Source organism: Rhizopus delemar, genomic scaffold, assembly GCF_000149305.1.
Source record: "Rhizopus delemar RA 99-880 supercont3.17 genomic scaffold, whole genome shotgun sequence".
In the NCBI taxonomy this organism is placed as follows: domain Eukaryota; kingdom Fungi; phylum Mucoromycota; class Mucoromycetes; order Mucorales; family Rhizopodaceae; genus Rhizopus; species Rhizopus delemar.
In genome coordinates, this window is record NW_027137843.1 from 349,299 (window position 1) to 362,281 (window position 12,983).

The 12,983-nt window shown below is 36.0% G+C and overlaps 4 protein-coding genes across 4 annotated transcripts; 1 reads left to right on the top strand and 3 right to left on the bottom strand.

The window, feature by feature from the left end:
* Window positions 1-840: 840 nt before the first annotated feature.
* Window positions 841-1,678, bottom strand: RO3G_15715 (uncharacterized protein; the record flags this gene model as incomplete). Its single annotated transcript, XM_067670299.1, has 3 exons — window positions 841-896; window positions 998-1,230; window positions 1,299-1,678. 3 exons carry the CDS (start codon window positions 1,676-1,678, stop codon window positions 841-843), a joined length of 669 nt encoding a protein of 222 aa, XP_067526400.1.
* Window positions 1,679-2,059: 381 nt separating this feature from the next.
* Window positions 2,060-3,066, bottom strand: RO3G_15716 (uncharacterized protein; the record flags this gene model as incomplete). Its single annotated transcript, XM_067670300.1, has 2 exons — window positions 2,060-2,069; window positions 2,171-3,066. 2 exons carry the CDS (start codon window positions 3,064-3,066, stop codon window positions 2,060-2,062), a joined length of 906 nt encoding a protein of 301 aa, XP_067526401.1.
* Window positions 3,067-5,157: 2,091 nt separating this feature from the next.
* On the top strand, window positions 5,158-5,531 carry RO3G_15717 (uncharacterized protein; the record flags this gene model as incomplete). The annotated part of the gene is made up of 2 exons (XM_067670301.1): window positions 5,158-5,238; window positions 5,412-5,531. The coding sequence occupies 2 exons, from the start codon at window positions 5,158-5,160 to the stop codon at window positions 5,529-5,531; spliced, it is 201 nt and encodes a 66-aa protein (XP_067526402.1).
* Window positions 5,532-11,271: 5,740 nt separating this feature from the next.
* Window positions 11,272-12,588, bottom strand: RO3G_15718 (uncharacterized protein; the record flags this gene model as incomplete). Its single annotated transcript, XM_067670302.1, has 1 exon — window positions 11,272-12,588. One exon carries the CDS (start codon window positions 12,586-12,588, stop codon window positions 11,272-11,274), a length of 1,317 nt encoding a protein of 438 aa, XP_067526403.1.
* Between the last annotated feature and the right edge of the window lie 395 nt (window positions 12,589-12,983).

The following is a 12,983-nucleotide window of genomic DNA, read 5'->3' on the forward strand; positions in this document are numbered from 1 at the left end:
GGATCCGTGGATAAGCCAGCGTAGTCCAGCACAACAAGCCGTACGGAAAAGTTGGTTGATTTCGCAAACATAATCAAATCTTAGGTAGATATAAAAAAAATGAGTAACTATTAACTTCCAGTTTCGTTGCTGTCTACCTTGCATATCGCCATGCTTATGGCGAACACTGTCCATGAGATTGAGATTCGGCTTTGTATCACGTTGGCATAATTTCGATCCAGAGGAGCACATGGGGGATAAGAAGACTTTCGCACAGTGACATTTGATACGGAGGCAATCTGTCATCTTTTGTATTGACTTGATCTTGTTTTCCACAGGTTCGTTTGTGCGTGATTTTCGTGCATAACCGATATTGATCCAACCATGTGATTCCATTGATGCGTCCAAAAACGATTTCGTGTTGAAAGTGATTTTCAAGACTTCATCTATAAAAAAAAGGACTGTTTGTTTTTGCACTTTTGTTTTTTTAGTGACATGCACCGTAATTTATATACTCACCCCAATGGTCTTGCTTGACAATCCACAAAGATCGTCGCTTTTCTCTTTTGCTACCGATGCATACAACTTCCGCGAAGCCAAATCGACCATCCTTTGACAACCAATCAGTCACTTGTGTGGGAGAGTAAATGTCAACTATATCCGGCATAAAGCTCTTGACAAGGTCAAATAACTCGATGTTGTTCCAATGACCAAATGTGTATAATTCTCTGTTCACTGGTGCATCTTTCGATGCGATGCAGTTGAAGAAATCAAGTACACAGTGTTTCGTTGGCTTTACTAAGTGGTTGAGACAATATCAGCATTCACACAATCAGCTTCACAATGCACTCGAATAAGCAATCACTTACAATTATTGTAGGTAGACTTGCCAGAAGAAACAGATGAAGAATCAGAGCCTATGGCAAAACATAATAAAAAAAATGAGTGCCATTTCTTTCACAAGTTGTTGTCATTGTTTTGTTTTGTTTTTGCCTACAGCTTATCGCTTCATCATTACTAATCACCGTATTTACAATACGAGGAGAAGAGGGAGGTGTGTCAACATAACAATGATATGTAAAAGGATCCCGCGCAGCAACTTGTTTGCCAATTGTGAAAGGGCATCGGTTGCCTTCGCCGCTTGTATAGATAACTTCCAATGGCGGATGATAAGAGTCAACGATTGCTTTACATTTAACGCGATTGGCATTTGTTACTGCTTCTCCTAATACCATACAACAGGCTTGCCCCCTAGTGATTACTGCCATAAAGAATGTAAGATAGTGAAAATGAAAGAAAGAAGGGAAAGAAAATTTTACACCTTTCTCCAAAAATGAAAATGAAAAAATCGATGCCATTTTTCAGCCTGTGCAACATCGGTTTCCTCAGAGTGCGATTTGGTTTTCTGGAAAGAGTGCGCCTTCACATCACCACCTTTTGTCTTCACATCACCACCTTTTGCCTTCACATCACCACCTTTTGCCTTCAGATCACCACCTTTTGCCTTCACATCACCACCTTTTGTCTTCACATCACCACCTTTTGTCTTCACATCACCACCTTTTGCCTTCAGATCACCACCTTTTGTCTTCACATCACCACCTTTTGCCTTCACATCACCACCTTTTGTCTTCACATCACCACCTTTTGTCTTCACATCACCACCTTTTGTCTTCACATCACCACCTTTTGTCTTCATGGAGTCTTCTTGAAGCTCACTGGGGTGCTCGAGGCTTTTTTTTTTTTTTTTTTTTTTTTTTTTTTTTTCATGCTGCGTGAGAAATGTTTGCGGTCAGTGGCCATTACATTGGTTCCCTGTTTCGACATTTATCCCAATACTTGTAAGAATGCGAAACGAAACCTTTGAAGTGACCTTTTTCTACATTATTGCACGCTTCTGCAATTCTCTTTGATAAAGTGTCTTCCTGCAAAAACCTATGGGGCTTAATCTTACTTTTTTGCTATTGCCCAAAACTGTTCTATTGGGTTAAGCTCCGGAGAGTATGTAGGAAGATATACACATTTATATCCTTGATACTCAATGCATTTCCTTATGTTTTCATGCGTGTGAATGGGTGCATTATCCATGACTATATAATGACCCTTCATATGAGGATGTTTGTCCATTTCATCGAGAGTCATTTTTAAGAAACTTATGTAGTGGCCAGTCACAGTCCCTGAGCTTACATACCCTTCCGTCTTTCTCTTCTTTGCAGGTCTTGGTTTTTTTACGCCAACTGTGATCAAACCTGCAGCTGAGATAGCACCCAGTATCGATGTTGTGTTTGCTCTCGTAGTAGGCCGAGTAACAATGGCACGCGTACCTTTTTTGGACCAAGCTCTTGAGCGTTTCATATTGATATCAAAAGCTGACTCGTCAAGAAACACGCAATTCGTCAAAAAATTCATATCAGTATTTTCCCATTTACGAACCCAATCATGTCTCTCTTCAATCTTTGCTGGGCTGTTTCTTTCGATAGAATGGAAGTCAGCTTTCTTCAAAGAAAGATTGCACTCACTTCTCATGAAATTATAAACAGTGCTACGTGAAACTTTAAGATCATTGAACCGATTCAACAAATGTTCAGTCACTTCAACAACAGCAGCAGAAGGATTAGCATCAATGAAGTCGATAACAGCAGTTTTATGCTCTTCGCTCAAGATACATTTACGACCAACCTGCTTACAAACCTCGAAAATACTATCAGGACGCATATTGTACTGCTTAACCCATCTCTGCGCAGTTCGAATGTGAATACCCAACTGCTTCGCTGCAGCTGATGCGCTCATACACTTTTCAATCTTCAGGTCGAAAAATCGAGCCTTATCCTGAACGGTGTACCGCACATAATCACGTTTTGTGTCTGCTTCTTTCATACGGATGTCTTCATCTTTTGGCTTTTCTATCAACATTGGACAAACCGATGAAGATTCACAAGAGGGCATATTTTTCAAGTACTCACTATGAGTCGCAATCGACTCTACAATAAATTCATTCTGATCAACGATATATTCCATGGGTTCAGGGCCTCCATTCTCATCAACGACATTTCCATGTCCATCTTCAAATAAAAATATTGCACTCATGTTAAACTTTAAACAATTGAAGAAACGAAAAAAACAGACCCAGGAGATGAAATGGCCTACTTTTATATTTTTCGGGTGTGTCAAGAAATCATCGTAACACGACTTCATTTTCAAATGCACGACATGGTTTCTAAAAATACGACATGGTTTCCGGAAAGTGCGAAATTGATGTTAAATAATTAACGACATCAATTTTCATTGGCTTGTGACATCATTTTTGACCGTGTGCGACATTGATTGTTGGAAGCACTGTATACCAAAATCAGATGATTAGATATTTTTGTTTCAAAAAGTTGGCATTAATTATTAAAAACGGATCGTAAGCTGATTTGGGTAAACTGATTTGGGTAAGCCGATTGCTTCAACAGTCCTCTGTGAAACCGTGTGGTATTTACTTTTTTTTTCAATATATATATTTTCTTTTGTGTTATATATTGATTGTGAGTAAAAATAAATAAACACAATCAAAGATAAAATTTATAAATTTGCTGCACACTCCTGTATTTTGTGATTGGTCAGCCTCTACTAAAGGAAGAATAAATATTTTTAAATGAGAATTTATGTTTATTGTGTTAAATAATGAGCATATTTGTACAACCTATTATCAATTTCGTCATGTTCAATTATAAAACACTAAAATCATGTCAATTTGTTGATCATCTTTTGTTTCTAACAAAATAAAAACTTTTAAGTTGATCATAAAAAAAAACCAAAAAATAAATCGTGTTGTTTTCTTTTTGTGTCATAGCTGAAAGTAAGAGTTATCTATAGTAAAATATTTATAGGCTAATTTTGAAAAATATCATACAATGAATATTAAAAAAAATGTCAAAAACGCATTATAAACTCAGTTTCAAAATATAAACTTAAAATTAGGTAACAGTTAAACCGGTTTACCCTTTTGAGCCATAATTAAAGGGTCAACAAGATAAGGGTTTGGGGAAAGCAGCTGAGGTCCTGAGTCTTTTTTTTTTCCTTAAAAAAAAAAGGACCAATTGCATCTATCCCATAAAACTCAGTATTATAAACAACTTTAACGTATTGTGTTGCATGCATTGAGATAAGAAACTTACTATAATAACCAATTTGCATTCTATAGTTAAGCTTGATCAAACTGATGCAGAGCAGCGGATGCATAATAATGAAGACAAATGGCATTGCTGACGAAACAAAGACAGAGGATGTGGTTATAGGCTTTCCAGCAGCGCTTTATTTTCAGATAATAATAATAAAATAAAGTTTTTTGATCTTTTTGTTCCTTTATATCTTTCTAAGTCTAGTTTGATTTTTTGAAGGCTTGGTGGCCAGGGTGGGATCATTGCTTTAACCATCTTTTGCACCATGGGCGGGTAGCCACCACATCCTCTGTCTTCGTTTCGCCAACATTGCCAATAAAGCGCGGGTGGAAAGCCTATAACCACATCCGACGTTGGAGTGGAACCAACTACAATTTTGTTAGGAACGACACACAATCTGCTTTGAAACGGTAAATAAACGAAAAAAGCCTAATTAAGCTAACGAATAAATAAATATAATGGCATATTTTGTTTTCATAAGTTTTTTAAAATTAATAGTCTGAAACTAAACTCCAAAGAAAAAAAAAGAAGAGAATCTTTAATTTTTTTTATGAAAATTGTATTATGGTAAAGAAGACAATGGTATCGTTTGTACAACCATTTTCTGCATAAACTTTACTTGTGATTTAAAGACCTCTCATTTCCTACCATTTTTATTATTAAAATGTATCAAGTCTACTTTTAATATAGAAGTTTTTTTTAATTTTATAAAATAAAAAGTAAAATGTATTTAATGGGATCTTTCTCCTGACTTTACTCAATAATGAGGCTCAAGTTATTAATTGATTATCGAGTTTCCCATTTTGACTTTATTTTCAATTTTAATCGACTACAAACTACCTCAATATCACAGATAGTATTGGGGACAGTGTTGAGATATTTGCAGATAATAAAGTTGAGAAATAAAAGAAAATAGTACTTGAAAACCTAGTGAGCGAGTCTTTATGTGACCTCTTTATTAGATTTAAAGACGAGAGAAACAACCATTTAATCACACTACGCCTTTATATAAAAAATGGAATTATTCAGTAATCAAAGCGAATTAAAGGTCAATTATATTATTGGGCTTGATGAACAATATAAAAATTTTTATACGGTAAACGCTGGGTAGAAGTTTTAAAGAATATATAATAAATAATATTATATAATCAGCACTTACTGTTTCTCATATAAAATTTGAGTAATCTCAAACGAATAATAAGTATTTATCGAAATAAATGCAATATTATTCAAGTGGTCAATGGCTTTAAATATAACCCTCCTGAATAGTCTGTAACTATACTTGACTTACCAAACCTACAATCAAACTATGAAAACAAACCCGAATATGATGACGATGAAGCAGTTGACGAAAACTACCTCTACGAAGAATTGGACCAGCTAGACTAACAAGAATCACTGAAGTTACCACAAAAGAAAATTGAAAAAATATACTTCGAATTCCATGAATGGGCCAAAATTGAAAGAGAAGTTAATAGTATGAATCAAGGCTTGGCTAAAAATTTTCTAAAGCAGTAAACCAATGAAGTCATAAAAAGTTCTCTGAACCTAAATCAAAAGGAAGCAGTGTAGAAGCTTATATTGCTGTCAAACATGCTCACCTAAAGGCACTAATTCCTAGACACAGGATATATCCAACCCTAATGCGTTGTTAAAGTATGAATACTGTATTGTAAGAATATTTGTGGCCAGCAAACATATTATTACCAAAGATTAAAGAAGACAATTTTTAGAGTAGATAAAGAGACAAAGAGAAAGCAACAAAGCTTTATATATTAATTTGTAAAAAGTCTAATTTCAAAATGGGTTGTGATGTTATGAGTACAGCAAGATATTTCAATGACAATTAAAAGAATATTGATGACAAGAGTTTAACAAGATACAAAGATTCAGTGATCAACAAATAAAACATACACCATTGTTTGATAGAAAGCATTTTTTTTGGTAGACAGAATTATTTGATAGAAAGCATTGTTTGATAGAAAGCATTGTTTGATAGAAAGCATTATTTGATAGAAAGCATCGTTTGATAGAAAGCATTATTTGATAGAAAGCATTGTTTGATAGAAAGCATTATTTGATAGAAAGCATCGTTTGATAGAAAGCATTATTTGATAGAAAGCATCGTTTGATAGAAAGCATCGTTTGATAAAGAACATCGACTGATAAAGAGCATCGTTTGAAAAGAGATAGGCAACTTGAAACAACTGGATTGGAACAATACTGCAATAGCGCACGATAAAAGCCTGTGCATATAGCACATCTTCTTGGTATTTCAATAGAATTGGTACCATCCAATATTGAACCAGAGAAGAAAAAAGAACAAGTGGAAAGTACTCGAATAGATGAACACAGGCAGTCCTCTGTCTCCTCCAGTATTGGCACCAACCCAATATAACAAACTGGAATGTGAGGTGCTCGTCCCATGCTAAAGACTGATTACTCAGTCCAAGAACGTACTAGGACATCAAGCATATATAATAGCGAATCCCACAAGAGCTTTTCGGAACCAACGATCCGTCTCCACAAGTCCGATTAAAAAACGAACAAGTAGAAGTAATCGAACCGCTGAACACAGGCAGTCCTCTGTCTCCTCCAGTATTGGCACCGATCCAATATAGCAAACTGGAATGTGAGGTGCTCGTCCCATGCTAAAGACTGATTACTCAGTCCAAGAACGTACTAAGGCAACATGCATTCATACACTAAGTACATATACAAGAGCTCTTCGGAACCAAACTATCCGTTCCCACAAGCCGAGACAAAATAAAGATACGTATCAGTACTGAACCAAGCAGAAGTGACAGCGACTTTTGAGCAGATTGGCAAGATGACAGTAGCTTGAAGCAGATGAACAAGGCAGAAGCATAGAGTTGTTTGATACCAAAGACAACAAGTGAGAATATAATTAGCCAAAAACAAATGATAACAGGATTTGATGAATCTTGATTATTTGAAGTACTATTAGACAACAACTACTAGATGAATTGTAATCATGGCATAGATTTATAAGTTTGTATATTTACACAGTAGATGATGATGACATGAGAGCGATGAGCAAGGTGATTGCTTATAAGACAAGAAAGGATGCATAACTAGACAACTAAGTGAATTATAATATGGTATGGATTTATATATTTATATATTTACACAGTAGATGATGATGAAAACGATAAGAATAATTCTTTTGTAAGATGAAAAGGCTGTGTATTTATATTTTTTAAAAAAATGATAAGAAAAAAAAATGACTCATTGTTTATAATAAGCTTAGTATCCATATTTTATAAAATGACTTTCTTGACTTTCTATTTACTTTATCAATTCCTAATATTACCCCTTTACATACCGTATTTCAGACAACCGGCGAATTCAAAAAAGGGAAGCCCTATTCACAATTTTGTTTTGGTTATAGCGATGAAAACAATAAAGAATGAAAAGCAACATTCCATGCACATTTAATTTACTTTACTAAAGGCGTTATTTCTTTTCAAACCATCCTTTATTTAAATAACTCATGCAAGAAATGACGAAAGTAACACAGCATAAACCTTGTATTTCATTATCTTTTTAGGTAACGTATAAAAAATTTTTTATTTAAGCAGTCATTAAAGGGGTAAGCTCCTTTCAGGAAATAACAAAGCAATCAAATGATTGCTTTTCATAGTAATTGGCCTTCATAAAGATAGTTTAGTACTTTTGAATTTTTCCCATGGATATTTTTACTCCCTTTTTTTCTCTTGTTAAAATCATGTCAATCAAATCTTCTTGCATACTGTGTTACACATGGCTGTGAAGATTCTCCCCTTTATTCATTTTATAAGAAACGATAGTAATGACCACTTTTTCAAAAAGAGTTGTATGAACAAGCTAAAGCTTTAAGGAATTTTTTCTTTTGGTTTACAATTTTTATTAAAAAAAAAGGGGGGGGGAGGAACAACAATACAATGACACCAAAATAATTTTCGGACAAAGAAACTTATTGGGGATAATTTTATGCTTACAACAAAATAAAGTTTCTCTTTTTCTCATCCATCAACTCATTAAAAAAATCATGTCAGCTCAAATCTTCATAGACTGCACACGACCTTTAGTTATTTCTAAAGTTGAAACAAAAGAAAGTAAAGAATAGGAGTTTTTTATCTCCTTAGAACACATCACACGATTAGAGAGACTGCAAAACCTATTGGCTAGAACAAGTCCACTATGTAAGATATAAAAGCCAAAGTTGATAGCTATGGCAGCCCTTTGTCTCACAAACAAACAGTGCGACCATTGGAAATAGATGAAAGAATTGAAAGGCACTCGAAAAGAATAATTAGAGAGTATTCTTTTGCGTCTTTTAAAGAAATAAATATGGAATTAGCAAAGCTAGATGTTTTTGTTAGTATAAAAACTCTTCGATCGTATGCCGGTCAACTCGACTTCGAATCATAAAGAGCGGCTCGCAAGCCTACATTGACTGCAAGACACCACAAAAGTAGGCTACAATGGGCGAAGGAACGCATCAATTGGACTGAAGAACAATGGAGAAACGTTGTTTGGTCTGATGAATCGCGCTTTTGTGTGGAAGACAGTAGACGCTGTAAAAGAGTACTCAGGAAGAAAGGAGGGCGTTATGACGAAAGAGATATAGTATCTACAGCCAAGGGGGGTGGTAGTGATGCTATGGTTTGGGGATGTTTTTTTGGGAGGAGGTTTCGGACCTGTAGAAATTATTGATACCTGTTCCGTAGACCAAGAAACATATATCAATATTTTGGCCAATAAGTTCCATCCTTGGTTTACAAATGTCACGGCGCATCAGGGGAGGGATTTTATCTTCCAAGAGGATGGTGCTTCCTGTCATACAGGTGGTTATGCTCTATGGTGGAAGGAAACCCACCAAATCAGGGTTTTGAGTACTGGCCTGCTCAAAGTTCTGATTTGAACCCCATTGAGCATGTTTGGAATGCTCTTGAAAGGAAAATTGAGAGAAAAAGGTTGCCCGACAAAAACTTGGAGCAATTGAAGGTGGCTCAACAAGAAGGATGGGCGATATTGGATGATTATCTTGCTGAACGGTTAGTTCGAAGCATGAAGAGACGATGTGAAGCAGTTTGTAAAGCTAAAGGCGGCGCAACAGAATACTGAAAATGATTTTATGAATAAATTCTCAAAATAAATATGTGAATCTTTCTTTTCTCACAGTCTGAAATCTCAATCTTATGTTTACACGTAGCAATTGGCCTTGTATTTACATGACATATTATTTCAAAGTTTTATTTCAAATGTCCGGCAGAACTTCTTGATTTTTATGTTTTTCCAAATGAAGAAGAGTAAGCTGATACATAAATGTAGATATAATATATAGGAACTTAAAATTTCTTAAGTTACTGCTGATTAACGAGAATCCTTCCCCTTACAAATAGCAGCAGAGGATCCCCCTACCGAAAGCAACATATTTCGACGAGATTTAGCAATATTTTTAGTCAGCTTAAGGGAAACGCTGGATGGGCCGCTTTTAACCAACAGCTACAAGCAATATGAGATTGATTTTTCCATTCAAAATATAGCAACACTGTTTCGATTCATGTTTAATTCAAGATCTAAAGTGAATGTTTGTTCGTAAGTCTGTTTTTAATTGGCAAAAGATTAATTCCAATCTAGTTTTTTCCGTATAGGAAAAGGCCTTTTGAGACAACTAAGGGCAGATGGTACGGACAGACTTTTTTATTACTTACTAGCAATTAAGAGCTAGCATATGGAGAAGTAAAGTTAAATTGTGCTGATGGAAGGTTGAATGAAGAGGATAGAGACTGTTTGGTAGAGAGTTTAAAAATGCAACTGCATTATCGAATCAAACAAGTAAAATCAACAAGAGAATCTTGCATGTTTGGTATGTTTGTGGTTGGTGATCTTATTGAAGTATACTGCAGATCGCTTTCAAAAGGAAAATGATACAGTTTTATTTTACTGAAGAAGATAACGCTACCAACACTAAAAACTACGTACACTTCACTTGAGGAATCGTTGGAAATCCTTTTTAGTTCCAAGATAAATCTAGCATCATATCACAATACTGATAGATACTGATATCTATGAAAAATAGGAATAAACAGATCACAGCAACATTCTTCTGATTGTGGTAAGCCTTATATTTATCATGAATATCATAATTATTTCAAGCCAACAGTTTCTTTCATTAGCTCTTCCGATAGGTTATCTTCCTTAAATAGCCATATTTTTTCTCTTTTTTATTTGTATTCTACTTAAAATGTGTTACCAGCCAATTAGATATTTTATTGTCGATGAATGCTTTGATAATATTTATCCTAACCAACAAGAACAACATCTTAAATATGCCATGAAACAGCTAAACTTAAATAATGATCACTCTCATACTGTATTTTATCTTAAAGAAGATGTTGAGGATGATTGAGTATTACTGTTAAAAAAAATGGCAAATATATATTCCAATGATTTCACCTATTTTCAAAAAACAAGAAAATCAGAGAAAACATGTAATAAAAACATGAATTTGATGAAATTTTAGCAACATCAAACTCTACTTGTTCTCTTGACGACTATAATTTGGATCTTGCTCTTTTATTATAAAGACATTATTTTAAGTAAAACAATCGATTCTACTTTACCTACTAATTACAGATACTATGTCAAATGTATAAGAAAACCAACTCCAATTTTTAATCTAATTTGTACTGTATCTATACCTTCATACCATAGCATATCGCAATAAAAACAAATAAATTAACTAATGATAATTATGAGATAGGCGCCTCATCATCCTCATCTCCAAGCTCTGACACCACAACAAATGTTCGTACTAGTCTATTAGACTCTTCAAGTACTTCTACATCTTAAACTGTTGTATACACGCTTTGACTGAGGATATGGATCCTAGCAATGAACGATCACAGATAAATAGATAAAACCGTTAAGATTAATTAATTTTTTTTTTTAAGGAGGCAAAGCTCAAGTTTATTGATGTGACGATATAATCAAGTCACGATAATTGTTTTTGGGTTTTTCAATGTTAAAAGTATATGCAATAATATATAAATATATATTTTTTTTTGTTGGATTGGTTGAGAGATGAATAGGTAAGAAGAGCTGTCAATAGTGATCTAGACTAATGGAATGAGAAAAGAGGTAAGGCACGGTGAGCGCAACCTTGAAGAAAGAGTTCTTCTCGGTAAGCCTGTCGGATGAGCCTGCGGGCGCTTTGAATGACAATAGACGGAGCAAAAGGTTGATTGTTGAAAATCAGCTGCCAGGTAGCACGCCATACAGCCAGTAATGTATATCCAACCACTATAGCTGGAGAGACAGGCAGAGGGCAGCAGATAGGCGGAGGAAATTCCAGATGGAAAAGGGCTTTCTGTAATTGGTTTGTCGTCAGAGGTAGAAGACGAAAATACTCATCCCAAACAGTTTGCCAAACGAGCCATTTTTTTGGGCAGTCATAGAGGAAATGTTCTAAAGTATCCGATCCAGTGGCACACACGGAGCATGCATCAAAAGGAAAATAAGATGGTATCAATCGATTCAACAGGGAGCGATGAGGGATCTTACGGTGTAAAAGACGATACCAAACATTACGACAGGCATGAGAGACAGGGTAGCCCCAGAATTTTTTCCATGCTAATGCTGTCAGAGGAGATGTGTAAGTTGATGAAGTCAAATCCTGAAGACAAAGGCGGCGGAACTGCTTTGACGACATCGGGCTTGAAGAGGCGCCGGATAATAAACCCAGAGCCGAGATAAAAGGAGCGGCATCAATACCATGGGAGAGATCCGGTTTGAAGGAATTAGGACCTAAATGGGCATAACATGCTGGAATAAATGGACGAACAAGAAAGGGAGAAAGCAAAATTGAATTATGTCGTACCATCCGGAGAAAACGACGGGCGAGATAAAGGTGCACCTGGAGTTCGGAATTTGTGCGGGCACGAAGACGATTGGTAGTAGGGTCAACGAGGTAGACGAGAGACAGACGCAGCTGAAATATCGAGCGTTTCAGTGGTGGAACCGGAGGAGCACGTAATACCCCAGATATTGGTAATTGAAGGCAGGTATTTGCGTTCACTATTACCGAATGGAAATTATGAGGTAGGCGATCAGTAGCTTGGAAGAATAAATGAAAGGGACTGCTTGACGAGCGCACGTAGGGTGGTCGTAGATTGTGAAAGACAAAGGAAAGTCGATAATCAGCCAAGGGCCAAGTAAATACTGAGGAAGTGGTATCCGACTGTAAATGATGAAGGAGACAGTCAGCTAGTCGAGGCAAAACTACAGAATTACAAATCATCGGCGAAGTCCAAAATGTCGCAGGTGGGCCTATAGGTGCACCGCTTAAAAGTGGAATGAGCCATCGAAGTTGGAGAGCGTGTTGTTGAATACCAGGATCAAGTACACCAAGGCCACCTGAAGAGCGAGGCAAACACATTGTAGAAAGGCTGATCTTGGGGAACATACGAAAAGTCAAAAAGGAGGACATTATTCCTTTAAGTTTGCTGATAAAACTGGATGGGACATATGTAAGGCGGAGGACGTGCCAAAGCTTCGATAAGACTAAGGTATTCAAAACTGTGACTCGTCCACGTACTGATAGTGATCGCTGTGAATGTAATTGACAAGCTGTTTTGATTTGACCAAGCAATTTAGAAAGATGTTCATTGCGTTGTGAGATGGAACTACACAGAGGATAGCCAAGATACGTGGCAGGCAAAGTGGACGAGCGATCGTGCCAATGTGTAATACGATGAGCAATTAAGGAAGATCTCCAAATAGCCGAAGAAGAAATACATGCACCAGATAATGAGACAGCTAACGTTTTATGAA